This window comes from Anser anser (genome assembly GCF_964211835.1).
Source record: "Anser anser genome assembly, chromosome: Z".
Classification (NCBI taxonomy): Eukaryota; Metazoa; Chordata; class Aves; order Anseriformes; family Anatidae; genus Anser; species Anser anser.
Window position 1 is genome coordinate 75,233,369 of NC_139723.1, and position 24,122 is coordinate 75,257,490.

Here is a 24,122-nt window from a genome sequence, read left to right on the forward strand (position 1 = left end):
CAGTGAGTTCTAGAAGAAGAGACAATCCATTTGGTTGTCCATGAGTTTTCAGGGCAAGCAATATCTGAAAATGAGTGCCATTGCCTTATTGACTTTGGTTCAAATATTTGTAGTCTCCAGTAAAGGACTATGACTGGATACAGACTTTTCAGTTGAAAAAGTGGGTCCTTGAAGAAAACTGAACACTGAGAACCAACATCTAGAATGCAAAACCAGGCAGCAAAGTGTGTCCCCCAATGAGCGATGACTTGGTTTTGAAAATTTGCGTTTTGGAGCTTTGATGTAACACCCCTCTATTCAATATCTGCAGGATCTGACATTTCTGGTCCACATCTTTTACCTGTGAGAGCACTCAATGAAGTCTTCATTGGGGAATCTCTTTCATCCAGGTATGTGTAATTATTTTTTATTGCAGCAGGACACAATTAACTTCATTTCTTTTTATGGCACTGCAGTGGGCAATCACTGTTGAGATGTCTTTGCTGTCAAATTTCTGTTCTAGTCCATGAAAATATAAGACTGATGGGATTGTTGCTGGTTACAACAATCTGTGTTCAGAGATGAAGTGCAGTGATGTTAATTTCTGTTATTCTATTTTCTGGTCTGGCCATTCCATCCTTCATTATTCCTGGCTGTTATTTTCTCTTTGTTTTTTTAACTCCTTACCTGGCTAGTTCTTATCTAATCAAATACCTTCAATTACTATCTTTACCATGGACTGAAGATTTCAAAATCTGTCCATAAATTGTCTTCTCTCCTGCATCTCTTCTTAAATATCTTCCTATAAGTCTAGCATGACCAAACTGAAATACTAATAACTTCTCCTTTCCCTGCCTCTCTGTCATTAGAGGCAAAGGTATAAGCCTACTTTTGGCTGAAGCTGTGTTATTGCAGGGAAATGTCCGACACTTCCTTACTTTAAGAAAGCAGTTTATATCATATACTGGTACTGCGTTATGCAAGATACCTTTACGACTGTCCTTTCTGTCCTGAAGATGAATGCATTTCTGCTAGCCAAATGATAACAAGAAGAATGTGGGAAATATGACTGGGGCTGTGGGAAAGAAATTAAAACATGATCCTCGATCAGGACTTGGCCAAACTTTTACTTGTATTTTATATTCCTTTTCCCTTTACACTGTCTGTCTTTTTTTTTTTTTTTTTAAAAACTTTAGTGTGTAACATCTTCTTGTGTTTGTACAGTGCCTGGGACACTGTGATTGCTGCTGGAAACAGTATAAATGTTCCATGAGTGCTTTATCTTCCATCTGGACTGCAGCCTCAGACTGGCAGAAGGAATTAGTCTCAAACAGATACAAATTTTGCTCTCTTCTAACTCAAACATAGTTTTATCAAGATTCTAAAAGATTTATTTAATGTACAGTGATAGAGGAACACAAAGCTCCTTTCCAACACTTTACAGTAGCCCTCTGCTTCTGAATGCCACAATACATTGCACTCTTTGGTTCCAGTATATTTTAGAAGCTATGTGGAACACAGTGACAGTAGGAACAAATCTCTAGTAATACATTTTGGGTTAATAGAACTTGAAGACTTCAATAATGATGTCACATGGATCATATTTTTAAGGCTCAAATACACAAGTCTACTGTATAAAGAAACAAAATTACTCTAGGTGCATCTTCCAAGGGCTTATTCTTCATGCCAGTTAAGAAAACAGGGAAATTGAAGGGAACAAAAAACACTACCTAGTTGTTTAAAAAGAAAGTCTTAAACTGAATCAAGGTGTGCATCTGTGTCCTTAATTTGCTTTCAGTTTTCTCATCTTCCCATCTTCTCAAGAGTGCACACAATGCTCTAAATCACCAAGAGTGTTAAATCACTGTTTAACACCAAATATTACCCCATTAACACCATTGTATTCTTAGTCTGTCCAGACCAAAACGTTCATCACCAAAAAAGAATTCACTAAGCTCCTTTTATTAAGAAGGGTGAAAGTCAGTCATGCTGAATACGGTGGACGCGGTGTGTTTCTAAGAGGGTATCCATTTATCTGAACACTATATCATGCTGTTTGTATTAGGCACTATAAACATCAACAATTGTAGTTCATAAGTATATGTCTGGATGTTCTGAAGCTTATGGGAGAGAGACTGTCTGGTTGCAACAAGCCTAAGATTAGGAATCCCCTGATATATGAATAATACCATGCACAATGATGGTTGTGCCCCAAGACTTACGACATTTGAGTTTTAGGAAGAATTTACCTTGGAAAGAAACTTAAGCCTGCTGACTGTTGTAAAACTAAAACTGTTCCTGAAGAATCACAGTGGATTTTTAATTATTGAAGTGATCAAGAATTCAGCTTGAAGCCATGCTATTACTTACTGATGCTGGAATTTCTTACGTCTTAGTGTTCCCTGATGTAATTTTGAGACCCAGTCACAGCATAAGCAGTTTATGCAGTAGTTCAACAATTAAGCAAGGAAGGTAATGTATTTTGTAGTTTCGTTTGTAAGTCCAGCAAACCCTGCTTGTATGCAAAGTTATTCCCAGATGAACCACAGAGTTCTTCACACAGAATTTAATATGAAAAGTAGCTGAAAAAAAAAAAAACTGCCTAAAACTTCATGCTGCAAATCACTTTTGTCCATTATAAAAACCACCGTAAAACAGTGTATCAAAAGTGGCTGCCAAATCAGAAACACTGTACAACGCCTGTGAAATTGTCATCCAGATTTGAAACTACCCCCCTCTAAATTTTCATGTGCCTGATAAGGCTGTGTGTTCTGTCTTATTCAGGGAGAACTTTAAGTCCTGCAAATCCAGTTTTAAATTCTCGCTTCATAGGGCCTCCTATTATGAAATATCAGTTGATGATGGTCCTTGGGAAAAACAGAAGAGTTCAGGGCTCAATGTGTGCACTGGAACAGGATCAAAAGCATGGTAAGTACATGCTGCTGCTTTGATACAAAATATTGTTTTAGATAAGCTAGATGCACCTATTTTGCTGAAGCGTTTTGTCCAAATTGAGTCTCTCTTTTACCTTAACTGTAACTTTGGTGAAAGAGCTTGCACACCCCATGTAGAGATGAGTGTTTGGGAGTGGTGATGGAAAGATCTGCTCTGGCTGGTTGGCAGGGCATGTCCAGGGGTTCTCTGAACTAGTCTTGTTGGTTAAAATGTTTAGATGAAGCAGCTCAGGAAGCCATTATAAAAATCCAAGCTTTAATAAAAATTGGAAAACATACTTGGAAATAGTATTAAGTGTTCTCTGGCACATCTATTTTCCATTCTTCTTCCAAGCTTCTCTTTCAAACTTAAATGAAAAGGGAGTCTCTTTGCCAAAATATTGCCCTTAAATGCAGAAGGGTATATCTAAGCAGAGCTGTACTGGTGTAATCGAAGGGGTAGATTTTCTTAACTGCAGTTTAAACAAGCTTCAATACTACAGACAAGTCTAATCAATTTAGTTTTCTCAGATGTGTGGGAAGTAAGAGCCTCTTTCATTGGAAATCTGGCTATTCTTATCATTTAAAGTTGTACAACAGGCCCTGGATTTATGTGGCAGGCTAAGATGGACTAAAACTGAAGCTTTTAATGAAATTCAGAAGTGAATATTCATGCTGTAGCCATGGTTACTGGACTTTACTTTTCATTGTAATTCGGAATCTTGTATTCAGTCGGCATAACTTGGTCTTGGAGGCTGCCAAGGATGAAACTCGCAGATTGCTAGGAGAACTTTCCTAGTGTTCAGTACCTTGGAAATGTACAGCCTTGGTTCAGAGCTGTTCTTTGGCATTTCATTTGCTTATTATGTGTCCTGTACTGAGCAATCTCAGAACCAGGGACCAAATCCCAGGATTGCCTATTTTTATTGCTGCAATTGGTGTCTGCTCCTGGACTTCTCCAAATGCCGAGCCTGTTGGGTGATCTTTAGTCTGTGGTTTAGGGGCCCTCCTGGGGTTTCAGTCCTCCTCACCCTGAGAGGCATTTAAATGTCCAAATACTTCTTCAGCTGCCAAAACTTGCACAAAAGGTTGTTAGCTAGCTAGGGGAGAGAATAACTTCAGACTGCATCTTGGTTTCTCCTATGCCAGCAGGAGGTTTGCAGGTAGGCAGTAAGTGTAAGGGGAATAGCCCTGGACAAACATCCTTGGCACTTCTATAGTCTGTTATGCATATAGTGGATGTCTGTTGCAGTCTGAGGTGTTCTACTGCCATGACAGAAGTGCAGACTGAGGATTGTAAGCTCCACTGAGAACTGTGCAACTGAGATATTCACAGTACTACTGCACAAGGGCTGCAATTAGTACCTAAATCCCTTCTGAACCTGGGCCCAGGAGGGAGACTGCTGTCTACTCACACTTAACAGCATTCTTTTTTTTTTCTTTGCCTGGAACCTAGTTCTTTATCTGTATGCAAGGTAGGTGTTTTTTTTTGTTCCACCCCTCAATTGTATTGCTTAGCAAACAAGACTTCTACTTTTCTGTCTAGGTCCTATAATATTAACAAGGTAGCAAATCAAGCTGTTGAAGAGATCCTTAATATCGGTGAGTGAACACGTGTCATTACTGGCTAAGTTTACAGAAAGATACTCCTATCTAATGAGGGTTCTTTCTTTCTCTTGGCTCAACAGCTAAAAAGCACGGAAGCTTGAATATGCCATTGAACACAGAACTAATACAGAAAGGTTAGTGAAAAACGCTAGACTTTAAGGTATCATAACTCTGACTAGTTCATTTTTGATTGTACTCTACTACTCAATACTGCTTCCGCTATTTTAGTGCTCTTGCAATATTAGTCTTTCTTACAAACATTATTTAGGAATATTTGGTGAAACGCTTTACACCTTTGATATTAAAGCACTAATTTAGACTTTCATGTGTAGATCTTCAAGAGAATTTCAATTCTCCTAAGATTTGAAACAGTTAACGTTTAGTCACCTGAAGGGCGTTGGTGAATGTTAGTCATAAAATAGAACTGAAAGGAATCGTCGGTAAAATTATATCATCTCAAAGGTGAAGGCTATTAAACATTTGGCAAGACTCAATACTGTCTTTAGGTGGGAAAGCTGCTCTTTCCTGGAGGAATGTGTGTTTCTGAAAATAACGAACTTTCTCTAAAAAAAAATAATGTCTGATTTCTGTTTACAGTAACAAATGATTACAATGACTCCCTGCTGTATAGTCCAGAAGAACCAAAGATGTTTTTCAGTATTCGAGAACCTATTGTAAACCGAGTTTTCTCAAGCAGTCGGCAGCGTGGCTTCTCTTCAAAGTAAGCGTTGGCTGTAGCAGTCACTGAAGAGTTTTTTCATTGTATAATTTGTTGAAGTAAACCAGGAGTTTCACTTGAAGTGTTTCAACTACCAGTTTGTGTTTGAGGGGATTGAGTATTCTTGTAAGAACAGGAAGAAAATGTTTCCAAGCTGGTTGTGCTTTTGCAACATTTGATCCATGCACAAACTTAGAGAGTAAAAGAATCCCACTGTGCCCTGCTTTGGGTGTATGCCATTACCCCCTCTATGTGACAGGCACTGACAAACTGGAGTGAATTCAGGAAGAGGCCCCTGAGACTTCTTGGGGGCTGAAACACATGCTATATGAGGGAAAGAGTCAAAAGGTATTCTTGTTTAGCCTAAACAATTTTTGTTTAGCAGGGGGGATCTAGCTGCTGTCTTCAGATTATGGAAGAGACAGACTCTCTTCAGAGCAAAAGAGGAGATGGCAACAGCCATGATCAGTAGGATGTAACAGTCTGATAAAATATCAGGGAATACTTTTCAGTGAGAATCAGAGGTCAGACAGTAGAATAGGTCGCTGTCGTTGGAGATAGTCAAAACCTGACTGGGCAAGGCCCTACACAATCTAATCTGTCTTTGAAGTAAGGCCTGCTTTGAGTTGAAGGACTAGATAGATGCTCTTCCAAACTAAACTATTCTCTAATTCAGTCATTTTAATTTAGGACTCTTTTTGTGGAGCTCACCACAATTAAGTAAATACAAACACATGCAACTGTTAATTGTATGTTCAGAGTAACTATGCTGAGAACAATACAGTGTCTCAGTATTAACAAAATGCTAATTCAACCTTTTATGTCAAAATAAATGTTTAAAGGAGCCTTGACTTGAAGACCCTTCCTTTTGAGCCACATCAGTGTTGCAACACTTTATGACCCAGTAATAAAAGAAATCTGTCTACTGGGACTAATTATTACTAAATTTGAGGCCCACTCTGTGCAAGCCATGTCTTTAAGTGTTTACTGCTTCTTAGTCATTTTGATCTGGGAGGTCTCCAGGTTGAGTAAATCTTAAGAGACTGTAAGAGGAGAGGTTAGAATAGGAACAAAGAACTGGATTATCATCTGGGGATGCTACAGTTTTAAGTCCCGTCTTCATTTAAAATAGAGTCGTCAGCATGGGATATACTATAAAAACTGTATTGGAGCAACAAATGTCTGCGTACCTAAGGGGGGTATTTGCCCATTTTTTCTTCTTGAAGTAGTTTTTGCTGTCGGTCAAAGCTGGTCTTTAGCTCTTGGTGCTAGAGATCTTGCCTTTGCTGTTTTTTCTCCCTTTAGTTGCACAAAGTGAAATGGAGGAGTGAAATGTGCCTCCAGGTTCTTCTGCATTGTTCAGATTTGGCTGTGTTGTACTGATGCACAGACCTGTTCAGCTCTGATGCTGTGGCCATGCTTCCAAGTTTTTCATCTTTGTGAAAGATGTCTTCATGAAAATTTAAGTCACTACAGATCAGAAGATTGTCTAGACCAAGGCCTAAGTCATGAACAGTCAAGCACATTCATGTGAGATCGCAGTCTGCAGCTTTTCTGAAATCTCTACGAGTTCCCATCTAGCAATGTAAAAAAAATTGTTTGGAGAACTTCGTATTTAATATTGTTCTCACTTGCTACATATTTGAAAGGATAAGTTCTGACAGTTGAGTTAATTTCACTTTTAATGATGAGTGAAGAGGAAGATGGCTAGTAGCTTTATTCTGTCTTGACCAGCTGTAGAATAGCTGCCTTAAAATTTATATGCAGGATTTTTCCATGAGGCTAAATACATACTAGTTACACTCTAATATTGACAGGAAATTGCTGCCATACTTACTTATGATGTTGTGCAGCAAGCATTCTGACCTTCAGCTTTGTGTTTGAAATGACTTTCCCTTCTCTGTGCATGATCCATATAGCAAAATAGTATACAGTAATATCCAAATTACTTGAATTTCAACTTACTAGTTGAAACTGCATGTTCCTCTTAACATGAAACCCATGCATTAGAATCATGCTAAATTAATGTAAAACTGTTTTCAAGCAAATCATTAAGCAGTATCATCAGGAGCTTTGTTTAAAAATGTAGCTAAATTCCAGTTTTCATTATTATGCGTATAAGCTGTCCTCAGACTCCTGTAGTAACAGTCTGCATTTGAACAGGTCCTTTGGTCCTCTCTGGACTCTGCTCTGTCTATACAAAGCACTGACAGGTTCAGGGATCCTAGTACTAAATTCTAAATGCTAAATTCTTACATATGCTCCTGCGTGATTAAGCGTTTACTGATCCTTGCAAAGAAGCATTCAAGAACTAGTCTCTTTGTTCAGCTAAGTTATTGTGTGACATACCTCGCTTACAGGCTATTTTATGATTATTTTTGGCAGAGTCTGCGTCCGTTCCCGTTGTTGGGATGCGTGTATGGTTGTAGACGGAGGAACATCGTTTGAGTTCAATGATGGGGCGATAGCTTCCATATTGATCGACACGGAGGACGCACTGTGTACTGTTCTGCTAGAAGAATGAAGGTCCCTAGTGTCTTCTGCTGAAGCAACTCTGGATCCAGAGAGAACTCCTGGAGATAGACAGCACATCACAATGCTGCATTAAGTTGGAAGTTGGCTTTTTTTGGATGCAAGAGCATTTGGAGGAAGCTTGGGATGCTTTTCATTCCTTGGGTTGGGGAAATCTTAGAAGCCTGACATTTAAGCTCTTTTTGCATCTGGTATAAAAGAAATGTATCTGAGGTCTTACCTCTAACTTCAGTGAAAATTGACATTTTTTAACCTGTAAGGCAAACATGAAAGAACATCTTTTTAAAACGTAGGTAGGATGGGTTCAAATATTGTTGGTAGCATTAAATATTCAGATGTACAGTTTTTTAATTAAGTGTGGGAGATTAAAAAACTAAACACCTTCACACATCTACTTTTGTAGGAAAGCTGACTGTCAAAATCCAGTGATTTGATGCAAGGATATATAGATTTTGGTAATTCCAGATGTTGGCATTAGAAATGGAAATGCAAACCTTTTGTATGCTTTTCAAAAATTTTACAACTTTGTAGTTTCATACAATTCATGACAAATTTTTTGGCTCTTCCAGTATTTTTTTCTACTTTGTAGATTTACGTCAAAAGTAAGTGTCTGGTTTAATTTCTAGAAGCTCTTTTCACAAATTCAGTGAGGTGGCTCTTACCTTTGCTGTTACTTTTGGGTAGAGAGGGACTTGAAACCGAAGGCTTTTCTTCAGTCCTTTAATATGAAACCACAGAAAATGTGTTGAAGTTAAGACATACTCCTTTCCTGAATGGACGAGCTGGATTGCAGGTGTTCAGTCACAGCAGTGTTGTGTAGGTAGCTATCAATAAGAAAGATGTGGGCCTGAAGTTAAATGGTTTGGAATTTTAGGTTCTGAGTTCCTTTATAGATACAGAAAAATGAGATGTGCTGGGTTCTAGTAGCTGGAGCACAAATTAATACCTACATATTTCCTTATTAACTTCCGCAGAAAATTTAATTTTCCAACCCTATGCTAAATTTTACTGATACTTAATTGGCAATTTTATATGCCTCTGATTATGTATGTGATATAAGCAACTGATTGTAGAAGAGGAAGGGACTTTTTTAGATACTGTTTTAGAGAAACTGTGAACTTTGCCTTTGGAAGTCTGTGCTGATTAACGTGTAGATGAGGGCAGAATTTGACAAAATGAAGATTCCTACAGTGGGAACTCTTCTGGTACATGACTTGAAACAAATGTTTTCCTTCCTGTCTGCTAGGAAAAAACTATTTCCAAAAGTGAGTTTTCTTCAAACTACTTTTGAATGAAGAGAATTCTGGAACAAATGTTCTCAGGTTCAATGGGAACGTGGCCAATCAGTGTATTTATTGCCACTTACAACAAGTAAACTTAGCTCTATGAATGTAGAAAGTGGATAAAGAATTTTTCCCTTACACTACTTCAGTTTTTGTATTAACTCAGAAGCAGAATTTAGAAGAAATGGATTTGACCATGCCATTCAGTTCTAGGAGAAATCTGATTCTGCTGAAACTTTTTAAAAATAAGCTATCACTGTTTTGTGCACATTTCACCCTTCAAATGTGCTGTAGATTGAGTTATTTACAATATCTACGTGAGTTATCAGGATTGCAGACCAGAAGGGGAAAAGCAAAGTAGCCAAATATTCTTTGAAAACTTGTCAAGTTCAGGAACTACAAGAGTAAAACTCATAATGTCTAAAATAGTCTGCAAAATTTGTCCAAATGTGAAGATGCAAAATACTCTTTATAATGTTGGCTGACCAGAGACTAAGGTGTTGTAGTTATTCCTGATCCCTCTATAGCCAGTTGAGGATGGCATACGTGTGTCTTGTCTAGTATGCTAGTCAATTTGCTGTTAAGACAAAAAATAATGCCAGTAACATTAATTTATGACTTCCTTGGACTTTACCAGTAACTGTTAGGTCACAGATTTATTTGGTGTTAACTATTTAGGTATTCAGAGTGTCCCTGAATACCTGCACAGACAAATTTATGGCAGAGATACTGCCCCTACTTATTCAGACATTTGTTCCGTAATGTTTTAAAGGAGACTGATTAGCCTGAGTTGGTTACGTTGCTCATAAAAATAACTGCCATTCCTTATTCTGAATGCTGATACTAAAAAGGCAATGTTTTCAAGTCCTGCAGACCCAAAGTACAACCTGGTTCAGAGCTTAAATTTCACAGTTAAGTTCCTAATTGTTACTTAGCAAAATGGAAACCTGACCTACTCAACTCATGAGTGGCCTCTACTGGTTTTGTCCGTAATTGTGTTATCTGTTGAAGCATTTACTGGTGAATGCTTGATTTAAATAACTGGGAAGGGTCAGAGATCTATAATAGATAATCAGTAAGCAGCTACCTTTTTTAATTAAAGAACTGTAAAATCCTTTATTACGAAGGAATGCAGTACAGACAACTTACCTGGTAGACAGTGTTCTGTGACAGGACTGAGTATTGGTGTAACACTGACTTAATCTGCCTGGACTGGCACTGAATTCTGCACCTCGTCTACCCACTGAATCAAATCCACGGTGATTTCATTTAGTGCCAGTCCACAATTCTGTGTTCTGCTAAACTAAACCTGTCATTCTTTGCCTTTTTTTTGTTTATACATTATGTAATAAAATTAAAAATTTAATAGATGCTTGAAGCTGTCCCAATTTTTTAAAATGTTTAATGTGCTCAGCTTTCTTTCATTTACTAAGCAGGGTTGTTTCTTTTTTATAGTGGTTTCTATGTCCTCATGCTCTATTTCAATAGATAAAATAGAGAGGATTATCTATATAGGAATTCTTGGTATTGATTTCTTGGGGTTAACAAATAACTTTTTCTGTTAGGTAAAGGTCAGTGCTGCGCCTTACCCAGAGAACATGAATTGTGTCTGCTGCAGCTGCCGTCATAACCAATAAACCTGCAGTAGAGACACTTGTCCTCTTCCACCACTGAACCTAGTACTTCAGAAAACAAGTTCTGGACTATTCCTCCTAGTTAAAGCCATACTGCTGTCCCTGTTCTGTTCAGGGTTTTTAAAGCACTGTACTCTACTAAATACTATGCGTATAGGTGGTGATACTCTGTCCTTTAAACTACATTTCTTTGTCCAATGAATATCCAATGTTCTGCTTTTTTTAACCACACCACATGATTTGGTGGCAAATCATTAGTCATTTTGTACAGTATCACAATTCTTTAGCTCTTTATTAAATGCAAGACAAGTTATATGGGATAACATTGTATACAGGGAGAAGAATTACAATAGATTTAATTTTTCTCTTGAAGTCATTTGAGACACAAATCTTAAACTGCAAACCAAAAAAGTAGAATTTTCCACACAATCTGCTCTGTACTACCGCATAGTCACTCCTGAACTTCCAATCTTTGGATTCAGATAGGAAGATACTACACCTATGCAACAGCCCCACAGTAATGTTACTTCAACACTAACTTTTTACTAACTTCAAACATCCATGAATAACTTTACCACTTGCTTATTGTGTTCATGGGAACAGCAATGGCATATTCATGCCCTACTTTTGCTCACAGGGTGCAAAGTTTTGCTCTAGGACTTCAAATAATGCTTAGCCTTATGCCTAGAACATTCCAGGCTCATGCAGGAGGACACTGATGATAGAGATCAATGTTTTATTTAAAGTAATTGCTTGTCCCTATTAACTTTTTTTTCCACCAGTTATTCAGCTTTTCCTTTCACAAAAAATAAACAAGACCGGCAGTTAGTGTTGAAGATGCAGCAAGTTAAATGATACTAAAAACAAGCTAATATAAAAGAGAAACAGATGTCTCTTAATAGCACCCAATGGAGTTCTTCCTTACATAATTACTACAGTGCAGTCCCAGGTTTTGTTGCTGGTCTGAGCTCTAGAACCATTTGAGTCCTTCTTCCTGCAAGATTTCTGCCAATGTACTAATTGCAGCCAAATGACATTATTCTTTGAAAGAACAGAACTTTTAAGAAGTTTTGATATTACATTCCTAATTCAAGTTCATAGAAGCAAGGAAAAGCTACACAAAGGTTCTCTAACACAATCAGGAAAATCTGGCAATACAACATGGACCAACTGTTGTTAGCCACTTTTACAGATGATTATTCTGGAAGGGCTTTTCAGCCCATGTTTTCCTATTTTCCATATTTTCCTAGAATGCTAAATACAGCAGTTACCTTTATGGTGTGTTAAAAACTTCACAATAGCTCCTTTATACCACTTCTTACTTGCACAGTACTGACTTGTCTCTTCGGTGCTTTCCCGTAGACTTCCCTTCCAATGCTCCCTTACTGTTTCCATGATCAGTGAATCCAGACTCACTCTTCTGTCCCCCTCACAGACAGTGGTTAGCTTCTTATCTTATTGTACACCTTGTTCAATTAAGAATTTGAATAGGTAATTAATAAAATCATTATTAATTTTGAGTTCTGCAAACAAGACCAAGAGAACTCCTTAATATGCCTTACTAAGGCATTCTGTACCTTTGGCAAGTCTTTTCAGGAGTTGTAGAGCTGGAAGAATTAATCAAAAGCACCTTTAGAACACCTTAGAGTAACAAAAGCTGCATCAAAATCTGCAGCTCAGAGGTTGAATCTGCAGCTCACAGAGGGGTTCACAGAGGCTGAAACTGTTTCATTACAGTGATTGTTTCACAATTATTTTTTAAAAAATAAGGCTTTTAAATTTCTACAATTGCTTACAGATCATTAGATTTCTAAAGGCTTTAAGAGGAAAAAAAAACAAGTGTAAAAATATTTATAAAACTACATTAAGGCATAAGACCAAGTTAGAACATTTTATAAAAACAGTACTATAATTAGAGGTGCTCCAGCACTCTGCTTCTCATGGAGCTTCACTACACATGGTGTGTCCATTGCATCCATCATACATGATCATAAGCCACTATGGGTTCTCAGCGTCAATCTGCATTTGATGCCCCAAATCTCATGGTTCTTTTTAGCACCAACAGTTGGCCTTGCAATAGTTGTAAAATGTGAACAATTGATCTTCATGTCAGGAAGCGTTTCTTTGAGGAGCTGTAGGGAGCTATCAGTCACTATTCCAAATACCTGAAGAGTCTTTAGTGACGGAATTTCACCAAGTTCTCTAGAAAGAGAGCAGTAAGAAATTGATTATTAACCTAAAAGCATATTTTGCAGTCTGTACCCAAACTACATGAATGTACTTCTATTAATTTTTTAGAAATAAGGTCATTACTTGAGATAAATGTACTTTCTTATTTAAAAAAAAAAATCACGTATTCAGTTGAAACATTTTCTGTACTAATAACTCATGAAACAAGTTGGATAAATTGTGGTAAGGCACTGGCACAGGCTGCCCAGAGAAGCTGTGGGTACTCCATCCCTGGAAGTGCTCGAGGCCAGGTCGGGTGGAGCACTGAGCAAACTGGTGTAGTGGAATGTGCTCCTTCTCACGACACGGGGGTTGGAACTGGGTGATCTTTAAATTCCCTTCCAGCCCAAACCATTCTGTGATTCTATGAAATTGCTTCTTGCTGTTCTCTATCTCATGAAAATAGACTGGTTCACCTCCCTTCATTCTCCTGGAATATTTAGAACAAGTAGAAGGAATTGCCCCATATAAAGTTTCAGGATGTTGCTCGGAGGACACAAGGCTCTAGGTACTAGCAGTCTCTGACTTGTGATGTTTAGAGAAGTAGCCAGTCCTGGTTTATTTTACTTCACGCTAAACTTCGTGATAAACACCCAGTTAACTCCAAACTTGTGTGGCATTTGCTGCTCCATCTGGATGCATACAAGACTATGGGGCCTGATGGGATTCATCCCAGGGTGTTCAAAGACCTGGCTGATGTCATCACAGGACCTCTCTCGATTATTTTTCAACTGTTTTGGGAATCTGGAGAGGTCCCAGTTGGCTGAAAGCTGGCAAATGGGGTCCCAATTTTCAAGAAGGGCAAGAAAGAAGATCCTGGCAATTACGGGCTTGTCAGTCTCACTTCAGTGCCTGGTAAAGTTATAGAGAAGCTTATCCTGGGAGTTACTGAAAAACACCTGAAGGACAACACAGTCATTGGTAACAGCCAACACAGGTTCACAAGGCAAAGGTCGTGTCTAACAAACTTAATGTCCTTCTATGACAAGATCACCCAGCTAGCTGACCAAAGCAAGCCAGTTGATGTAATCTTTCTGGTTTCAGTAAAGATTTCAATACTCTCACAGTATCCTTCTGGACAAAGTGACCAGAACAGTTAGATAAAAGCATAAGATTGGTGAACAATTGGCTGATGGGTTGGGCCTAAAGGGTTCTTGAAAATGGGGTTACATCAGGCTGGTGACCTGTCACAAGTGAGGTTCCCAAGTGCTCCATTTTATGACCAGTCCTCTTCAATGTTTTCATAAATGATTTGAAGGTTTTTTGAGCAAGTTCGCAGATGATACTGAATTGGGTGGAATTGTTGACTCTGTCAAGGGTGGGGAGGCCTTGCAGAGTGATCTGGAGAAATCAGAGAGCTGGGCAATCACCAACAGTATGAAGTTTAACAAAAGCAAGTGCCAGATTCTGTACCTAGGAAGGGGAAACCCTGGTTATAGGTACATTCTGGGGGACGAAATGCTGGAGATCAGCCCTGCAGAAAGGGACCTGAGGGTTCTGATCAACAGCAAATTGAACATGAGCCAGCAGTGTGATCTGGCAGCCAGGAGGGCCAACTGCACCCTGGCATGGCACTGCTAGCTGGCCGAGGGAAGGGATTGTCCTGCTCTGCGCTGGTGTGGCCTCACCTCCAGTACTGTGTGCGGCCTTGGGTGTCACAGTATAAGAATGACAAAACTGTTAAAGAGTGTCCAAAGGAGGGCTACAAAGATGGTGAAGGGTCCAGAGGAGAAGACATATGGGAAAAGCTGAGGTCCCTGGGTTTGTCCATCTCAGAGCAGAGCAGGCTGAGGGGAGGCCTCATAGCGGTCTGCAGCTCCCTCACGAGGGGAGCGGAGGGGCACGCGCTGAGCTCTGCTCTCTGGGGACAGCAACAGGACCCGAGGGAACGGCATGGGGCTGGGACAGGGGAGGGTCAGGCTGGGTGTTGGGGAAAGGTTCTGCACCCAGAGGGTGGTCAGGCACTGGGACAGGCTCCCCAGGGACATGGTCACGACACCAACCTGCCAGAGCTCAAGAAGCCTTTGGACAACGCTCTGAGAAATATGGTCTGATTTTTGGGTTGTCTTTTGGGGACTCTGGAGTTGTACTCTGTGATCCTTGTGGGTCCCTTCTAACTCGGATATTCTATGATTCTATGACAGCTACCACCAGGACAGAAAAGGTTCTTCAGATTCTGAGTCTTGTTCCTCTCACAACCTCTTTGCTCTGCTTGAGCACAGGGTATTCTTCACAGGACAGTGAGAGAAAGGAGTGAGGAGAAGCAGTGCAGGCCATTTTAAAGCAGTAAAATGCTGTGTTCCTACACATCCATTATTATTAAGGACTGAGCCTGGTTCCAAAGTGCCCTGTTTGTCACAGAATCCCAAAGGAAAGAACTACAGGCTTGTGAACCAAGAAAAGCTGGGCAGTGAGAGGCTGTGGATTATTGCCCGGTCTACGAGTGAGAAAACTACATCCTACAAGACTCTTAGGTCAAGAGATAGCCTTGTCCTTGAGGGTGTATTCTTTGAGACCCAAAACAGGATAGAGACAGATAGATATAATAACAAAAGGCAGGAAAAAAAAAAAAGAAAGAAAAAAGAAACAGGCACACAACTCCAAGCTGTGTTTCAGTGGCAACCAATAACTGGTAGGTGCACACAAAAGCAAAGGAATATGCAGATTCTGACACTGGTCAGCAAGTACTTTGCACTCTGTTAACTCTTCTGAAGGCAAGTTATCCATCACTGCATAAAGCCTAATATTGACACTAACACTGATCATTGGCAGGACTGGCACCTCACAGCAGTAAGATCCAGCAGTATAAGGGGAAACAGGACGCATGTGCTGAGCAGCAAGTTCCGTTAGTACAGACTAACACCATGGAAAGATTATCTCAGCTACCTTTGGTTCCAGTCTGTATTCTCAAATGTACATGATCTAGTAGTCAGGTTCTTTTTTTTCAGTTCCTTATTCCTAATTTAATTGATCCTACCAGCAAGTTTTTCAAACAATACTTGCAATTCCTAGGCCAAAAAAGAAGCAAGTATAAATTAATTTATCCTCTCTGAAGGGCAAACCAAAGCCATTAAGGTGTTACTTACACTAAGGCAGCAGGCGATATTTGGTAGCATCGGCTAAGACACAGATGTTGTAGAAATAGGAGTTGATGAAAATACTGGAAGCACTCAGGCTTCAACATCACGCTGTCACTGTACATGGGAGCACATGAATTAGAAGTTGTCCTTTAATTATAAAGCAGCAGTAAATTTGAGATCTCTAAAATTCAGGCTGAGAAGTTTAATGAATATCAACTTGTTTTTCTACCACTGAGGTATTTTTTGCTTAACACAAAGTAGCCCATTTCTAATGTGTGTGTTGGATTCTGCCTTTCACTGAAGTGCAAGTGAAGCAGCAGCTGCTCTGCAGGTACACGTGCTGCAGCAGAAGTCACATCATGAAAAGCCAGTTACTTTACACATCGTTTCACAGATTGTGACTGACTAGGTCAAAATACAACTTTTATTAAATGGTTCTAAGGCCATGTCAGAGCTGAACGAAATCCTCACTAGGGTACTAAACTCATAAGCTCTGTGTGTCTAAATGCTTCCTTCTGTTCTACCTATTGACTGCTTCACTTGTTAACAAATCCTTTAAATATGTAACATTCACACTCCAGTAACAAAACCTTTAAGTTAGTTACCTGCTCCAGATTAAGTTACAACAGATAGTAGATCTTTCGTAGGTTTAGCCTAGAAAGCATTTTTGTATGCGCAGCCCTACTCAACTACGCATTTTTGCTATATAGTTACTGCGGAGCAATACCATTAGCAATCCCCTGAACCCTAAGGACTTAAGGACTAGCTGTACGGGACTTCTTACCTTAGATCTAAATGGACGAGAGAAGGACATCTTTCCACCAAGGTTTTAACATCTGAAAAGAGGTCACTCAGTCAGCTCATCTTGTCATCAACAAGACACACGTGCTTTATAAAGCATATACATTTCCATTTATGCAGCTATTAGCAAGCAAATAAGTAATGTTGATCATTGAGATTATTTGCCTTCCAAATCAATTGGTATCTGTAGGACATTGTGTCATGGTGAAACTTAAGTAATTACGTCTGTACTTTTCTGGATGATGCCTTCAGCACCCACAATAGCAGAAGCCTTAATTTAAGAAGACTCCAAAAATTAAGTTCCCTCCCACAATATCTGAAAGGCTGATTCATAGGGGAACACTGGATCCACTGTGTCCTGCTTGTAGGACTTCAGAATTTCACGCTACACCTTTCAACTGAGCTTCCATGTAACCATTTGTAAATTCAGAAGACAAATTATGTCACTCCTCATGGCTAAGCCAGTGACATGAGTAAGATTCTCTGACAATGAGAACATCAAGCTACACAGAGCAAAAATCAGTCTTTAGTGAATGATATTTCCAGTACATACGATAGAAGCCAATCAGAAGAAAATATAAAGCCTGCTGCTTTATCCCTTAGTGGGATAAAGGTTTATCATGCTGCTATTTACCTGATATTTGTAGATTCTGTCTGTATCCACTTAAATTTAGTTGGGTTACTTTTGAAGTAACGTGACTGACTGCTGCTTTGACATGGGTGGCTGTAAAGTCACACCAGGACAAGTTTAGTTCCTCCAACCTATACAAAAATGAATAAAGAGCTGTTTGGAAGAACAACTGAAATACAAGTTTTTGTCTTAGAAGTATCAGCTGAATTAGATAAATACCAGAACTCAAACTGTAATACACCTACAACCAAAGCTACTGTATTAATGAATACAAATTTCACCATGGCAATAATTAAGCACTGGAGCAGGTTGCCCAAAGAGGCTGTGAAATCTGCGTTTGGAGGTTTTCAAGACCCAACTAGAGAAATTCCTCATCAGCAGGGCCAGTGATGAATTTAGACTCTGCTCTGGGCAAAGAGCTGAAGTGACCTCCCAAGCCCACTTCTAGCCAGAATGACTCACTAATATTGTAGGAAGTGAGACACTCTTTTCATCTTGCTTTTGGTTGGTGACCTGAACCTATTCCCACTGAACAGATGTTCACACTGAGAGGAAAAAAGGCCTTTCGCTATCCATTATTAGCATGGATCAGGTGACCAATTACTTTTAATTAGTATAAAATACTTTATAATTTTATATTAGCATTGGCCAGGTAGTGATCTTAACTCAACTACACGCTTGATTACCTATAGCCTATCACCACTCAGGGACAAAGTATTTGTTTTGTGTTTAGCTGCTGTGGATGTAACCCAAGGATAAATGCACAGTGAACAGTGCAGCCAGAGCCTGTCAATTGTTATGTAATAAAAAAATGTTAAGAAATTAAAAGCCTTCCCTCCCCCAAAATATCACTGGAGAACACAGTGGCGAAGCCAACAAACACTGTACTGTCATAAAAGAAATGACCCTAGGTTGTCCCAGCATTCCTAGCCCAGATCAGGTTTGCCATCTGCTGTGCACTGTGCAGAGACTGCCTTTATCTAAGGACCTCATGATCCACGTAATCAGACCAAGCTACAGAAGCATTATCTACCCATGAGAGGCAGAGAATGATTAAGGTTTTGTCTGTCCACTATCTTGCTGCAATTTGATTAAAACCATGGTTTTGTAGAAGCAAAAATGAAGGAGATTGTCCAATCTCACAGGAAGTCAGCGAAGATCAGGGCATAAAACCCAGACCTACTGGAGCACAATTCAGCAACTTCCTGTCAGCAGATGGTTTATTCTCTGGAACTTCATAAACTGAAGGATTATTCTACGGATGAAAGGGCACAATGTTTTCTGACATTTATGCTGTACTCTGATTGCTTAGACTCCACTCTTCTAAAAACACACACCTTCACACTTTGTGAGGATGACATATTGCTTTCCGGCAGATAATCAAATTTAAAATGATAATCAAATGGATGTTAAGTGGGTTTTCAACAACCAAAAAGACTGTTTAAGGAAACACACATAACTACTGACGTACATCTTTGCTATTAAAGAAGAAAATAACTGGATGGAAGGAAATTATCTATCTACTCAGCTAATAATCAACTGTTAGGCATTTGAGAATACAAACAGACTTGTAAGAAAGATAGTAAGAGATGAGTACAGTTGGAATGCTGATGGGAAGATAAAAAAGGATAATTTTTCTCAGGACTAACAGTAAGCAGGAATACCAAAAGCTATGTTTGTCTTACATAGAACAGCTGCTCAACATCAACTCCAGGGCTTCTGCAGAAAACCCGGAGCACCCACAGAGATTTAGTCGTATCAAACTGGTATTCTTAGCAATGCTTCTGTAGAAGAAAAAAAAAAAAGAAAAGTCTTGATAAAACTCAAACGTTGGAACATTGCTAGGATATGTGGTAACGTTTAAGAGCTAAGACTCCAGACACAGAATTATTTGTTAAACACGCAACACCACATTTTTTGTAAACTGACCTACTTAAGAATCACTAGGGATCTCAACTCCATACCTGCTGCATCACAGCACAACTTGGAAAAGGATACTTCTGTATTTACATCGTGGTCCTGACACATCTATATGTTTATAAACAAAGTTTAAAAGGAAACAATTCTTTACCACCATTTCCTGTGGTATCTCACTAAACAAACACCATGGCTTATTTGAGATGATTGCACCTCTACAAAAGATAAAACAATCATCTCATTTCGGAATTACCTCTCCAAACAGTGTCCCCCAAATGCACTTGTTTGCAAGACTATGGCAGATGCGCAGTTGGTGATACCTGGAAAAAACCTTACACCTGTGTACCTGTACACAGGACAATAAAATTCTGTAATCAGTGCCTAGTTAGTACATGATTTTCAGATGCTTTTTATCTAGCATCACAAACCAAGCAATACTGGTTTATTTGCACTCTGGTGTTTCTCCCAGTGTGAGGAAGGTTATCAGAAAGCTCAAAAGCAGAAAGTGGGACACGCAGAGCCTTGGCCATCTGAGCTGGTTCCTGGCACCTCTGCAATCACCTGAAGTGACTGAACAGGAGGTTGACTGCACACCCGTAGCGTCTTTCCTGTTTAACTAAAAAACAGCTCATCTGCCTGACAGAGTCTGCAATTTTTCAGATCCTCATTCTGAGGGTCAACAAAGTAGTGAGAAATGGTGCAGAAGCACACAAAGCATCTGGTAGGAGACTTGCTGGGACCCCTCAAAATATGAAAGAATATGTATGCTAAACACAAAGCTGTCTTGCGAGCACAAAAACTAGAAAATAAAAGTAGCTCTGCTGTGCAGCCTTGCTGCAGCAACAGCAAAAGGACAGACAAGTCCTACAGAGAAGAGCAGTTTCTCTAGGCTCCCCCTACGCTGCGGAACAACAACAACAACAAAACACCATAAACTCACTCACTCTTTTGGAGCAGTGTTTCCTCCCGACCTGATCTCTTGGACAGACAGGAAAGAGGCTGCTTATCTAACCCACCTGCTAACTCTGGTGCCTAAAATTGGCCATTTTAAAAGAATCCCACAAAGGGCAACTCTTAACTACATTCTTCCCCTTGCCTGCACAGAATAGTGTCACCAAACAGAAGTTATTTACCAAATGTTCCCAAACGTATTACTCACTTGACGATGTCATCAGAAAGCACTAGTCCCTCCAAGCTGAGATTCACCAGTCTTTCGCACCGACAAAGAATACTCTGGAGATCTGCAACAGACACTGTGCAGTTTGACAAATCCATGTGTTGAACTCGGAGAGGTCTAAAAAGAGGAGAAAGGCAGATTACTAAAGCTGCACTAAAATCCAGCTCCACAAATTCCACATATCGTAAAAGTACATAATACTCTAAAAGCATGCAGAAAATAACTATACTTTTGTACTTTAGCTGCAGGCTGCTCATATACCGCTAAGATTACTGGCCCTACTGCTAAGCTACCAGCCAGAACTACTGAAATTTTATCACACTGCAAGATGTGTGAGGAGTGGCTGAGGTCCCTGTTTTTTTTCATCTCAGAGCCGAGCAGGCTGAGGGGAGGCCTCATGGCGGCCTGCAGCTCCCTCACGAGGGGAGCGGAGGGGCAGGCGCTGAGCTCTGCTCTCTGGGGACAGCGACAGGACCCGAGGGAACGGCATGGAGCTGGGACAGGGGAGGGTCGGGCTGGGGGTTAGGGAAAGGTTCTGCACCCAGAGAGTGGTCGGGCACTGGGACAGGCTGCCCAGGGCAGTGGTCACAGCACCCAGCTGCCAGAATTCAAGAAGCCTTTGGACAACGCTCTGAGAAATATGGTTTGATTTTTGGGTGGTCCTTCGGAGATCAGGAGTTGGACTTGATGCTCCAACTTGTGGGTCCCTTCCAACGTAGGATATTCTATAATTTTACCTTTGCGGTACTTATAGGATTCATTGCAACTGCTGCAAATCTATCCTGCTGGATTTAAAGTTTTTTTGGGCTCACATTCAAAAATATTAAAAAGACTGACAATTTTTGGTTCAACAAGAAATAGCTTGCAAGTGTATGCCTGTACTTGAAATATACCTTCAAAAATCACACTAGCTTGGTTTTAAATAACTGACTGATGAATGCAAACCTTATTTCAACCCCACCAGTGACAGGACCCACGGGAACGGTGTTAAGCTGAGGCAGGGGAGGTTTAGGCTGGACATCAGGAAGAGGTTCTTCACCGAGAGGGTGGTTGCACACTGGAACAGGCTCCCCAGGGAAGCAGTCACTGCACCAAGCCTGTCTGAATTTAAGAAGTGATTGGACTGTGCACTGAGTCACATGGTCTAAACTTTTGGGTTGATCTGTGTGGTGCCAGGAGTTGGACTTAATGATCCTTATGGGTCCCTTCCAACTCTAGATACTATCTTATTCTATTCCTACCCACTGATCAACTCTTCCACTCTTCAGATATATGATAAATGCTTCTACTGGTGGAGATGTTAAAACTAAATATACACAGAGAAACTGTGAAGTTTGAGACACAGTTTCAGAATCCAGTACACAGAGAAAAGTCTTACTTCGTGGTTTTAAACAGCGGATTCCCAATACACGATCTTGGGCAGCGGAATACAGTAACACCTGCAGGTAGCAACTGTCCAATTACTCCTGGCGGCAGATTTCTAGAAGTCAGATCAAGGGTCTGCCAAAGAGATTCATCGAACCTAAGAAGCAAAGTTTTACTCATTAGTTAGCAAGGAAGGGTCAGAACTGTGAGCATAACCACACAAAGTCTTCAGTACCACAAAAGACTGAGAGGAGGGAAAGTCATTTAATAAAATCTAATACTACTAAACTATTTGAGTTGGTTTTGATTATATATACTTACAACACACATACAGAATAAATTGAATTACATATGAATAGGCAAGATTAAAACCAAATAATTTATCAATATGCGGAAGCAAAGTTCTTAGCGTTACATGATGAGAAGTAATACTTACGAGAGACGATGCCATCTCTTGCAAATCATGGAAACTTTCAGCAGGTCACTTAGGGGCAAATATGCAAAGATTGCCAATAGCAGTTCATCTGGAAGTGCATCCCAAGAAATACCTTTAGGGAAAGAGTGAACACGTTCTAGTTAACATTCTAGTTAAAGCTGGCTCATTTCTGCCTGCTAATCAGATGCCTTCTTTGGCTTGGTTGTCAGAAGCACCACTGCCGTCCGTCTGTCTGCCTGTGGGCTGTATGTACATCACTACTCATAACCCTTTCAGCTCTTCATTGAAGAAGGATACTTTAGGAAACGAGAATCTTGACTACTTCCTTTGTATTCTATGGCTTGCACGCTTCCTCAAATGCAGGAGAGGTAAGACAAGTCTAAAAGGTCACCTCAGGAATAAAGAGCTGAACTTCTCGTCTCCTTTTTTTCCCCCTACTGAAACGCCCACCCACGTCACACACGTCAGGCTCCCAGAAGGGGGCCCAAGGTGAGGTATACATTTGCACGGTACACAGACAAAGCGGGTAGGTAGCACAAAGTGCTCTTTAAAACACCCACACTGACTGCCACCCCCCATGAATTGTATGAAAGGCCGTGGTGCAATTCTGACTCGTAACGAGTTGATGCAGAGCTCCAGAAGGCGCTGCTGTTCACCCAGGAAAGCTTTCTGGATGGTGGAGCTCAAGAACAGCTTCCTATGACCCAGCACTTGCCCTCACTTAAAGGGGGGGCCATCTGAGGACATTCCCATCTTTCATGCAGCAGCCTTGTGTCTGCTGAGAGTTCTCTAGTTTGCAATAGGTAGTGGCGGCATGCTGAAAACCCATTTTGATACCAGGGGCAGGAACACACCACCCAGAAGCCTCACACCCCATGCAGCACTGTCCCTGCAGCCCTGTGGCAGGGTCCTGAGCAGTGCTCACAGCTCAGCTCCAACAGGACGAGCGCAGCTGCTGCCCCTCTCCCTCCCTTCACGGGTGCAGACGTACAGACATGCATCCTTTGCTCTCGAGGGCTCAACCTCTCGTTTCTAAGATGCTTATATGAAAATATCGAGTCCCTGGCTTCAGAATTACACGGGGGGCGGCAGCACCGGAGGCTCGCTTATATTTGGTGGGACAACAGAAGCCAGGAGCGGCGTGTGGGTACCTGGCTCTGCCTCTCGGAGCAGCCGAGGCCTGCGCACGATCACAAAGTCCTTCTCCTTCTCCTTCACCTTCTGCCTCTTATGCGGGGAGCAGGCGGCCACCAGCAGCTCCTGCGGGGTGTTCTCGCTGCCCAGCCTGTCCTTCTTCAGCACCGACACCCCCATGCCCGACAGGAACTCCGCGGTCCTGCCCGACTCCCAGTCCCAGGCGAAGCCGGATGAAACGTTGCTGCCGGAGCTGGGGATCTCCTGAAGATGTTTCCTGGGAGAAAACCGAAAAAAAAAAAAAAAAGAGAGAAAAAAAAAAGAAAAAGAAACGGAGTCGTACCGCCAGCCCGCCGCGGGAGCCCGCCTCACCCCTCAGCCCTCAGCCCGGCCGTTGGGCGCCCGCCGCCTCCTTCACCCGCGCGACAGCCCCGCGCGCGCAGCCCGCGCCCGGCGAGCACGCGGCGCCCGCCCGCACCTGTGCATGGCGGCGGCGGCGGGAGCGGCGGGAGCGGCGGGAGCAGCAGCAACAGCGGCGGCGTCGGCGTGCAGCGGCGGGACAAGGTTGCTCCGCCGCGCGCGCGGCGCCCGCCGCAAAGCCTCTCGGGAGTTGTAGTCCGGCGGCGCCTCTTTTGCGCCCGCCTACCCCCGGGCGGGGGCCGATG

The 24,122-nt window shown here is 41.1% G+C and overlaps 2 protein-coding genes across 4 annotated transcripts in view; one reads left to right on the forward strand and one right to left on the reverse strand.

The window, feature by feature from the left end:
- Positions 1 to 10,423, forward strand: part of NADK2 (NAD kinase 2, mitochondrial) — a 33,409-nt gene extending 22,986 nt beyond the window's left edge. Inside the window, exons 7-12 of one of the 2 annotated variants that reach the window (XM_083818507.1) lie at positions 311 to 389; positions 2,764 to 2,907; positions 4,459 to 4,514; positions 4,601 to 4,654; positions 5,118 to 5,241; positions 7,624 to 10,423. In XM_083818507.1, coding sequence (XP_083674633.1) covers positions 311 to 389; positions 2,764 to 2,907; positions 4,459 to 4,514; positions 4,601 to 4,654; positions 5,118 to 5,241; positions 7,624 to 7,762 — 596 coding nt within the window. In that variant the 3' untranslated portion in view covers positions 7,763 to 10,423. The remainder of the gene's footprint in view (positions 1 to 310; positions 390 to 2,763; positions 2,908 to 4,458; positions 4,515 to 4,600; positions 4,655 to 5,117; positions 5,242 to 7,623) is intronic. The other variant, XM_083818508.1, reaches the window with a different exon arrangement.
- Positions 10,424 to 10,956: 533 nt separating this feature from the next.
- On the reverse strand, positions 10,957 to 24,078 carry SKP2 (S-phase kinase associated protein 2). 2 transcript variants are annotated; one of them, XM_083818509.1, is made up of 11 exons: positions 23,936 to 24,078; positions 23,475 to 23,734; positions 22,324 to 22,435; positions 21,901 to 22,044; positions 21,468 to 21,623; positions 20,505 to 20,639; positions 19,114 to 19,212; positions 17,432 to 17,559; positions 16,781 to 16,832; positions 16,003 to 16,110; positions 10,957 to 12,889 (listed from the first exon to the last, which is right to left on the reverse strand). In XM_083818509.1, the coding sequence occupies exons 1-11, from the start codon at positions 23,941 to 23,943 to the stop codon at positions 12,676 to 12,678; spliced, it is 1,416 nt and encodes a 471-aa protein (XP_083674635.1). In that variant the 5' UTR covers positions 23,944 to 24,078; the 3' UTR covers positions 10,957 to 12,675. The 2 variants fall into 2 exon arrangements, with proteins under 2 accessions (XP_083674635.1, XP_083674636.1); XM_083818510.1 differs by lacking the exon at positions 21,468 to 21,623.
- Positions 24,079 to 24,122: the final 44 nt, after the last annotated feature.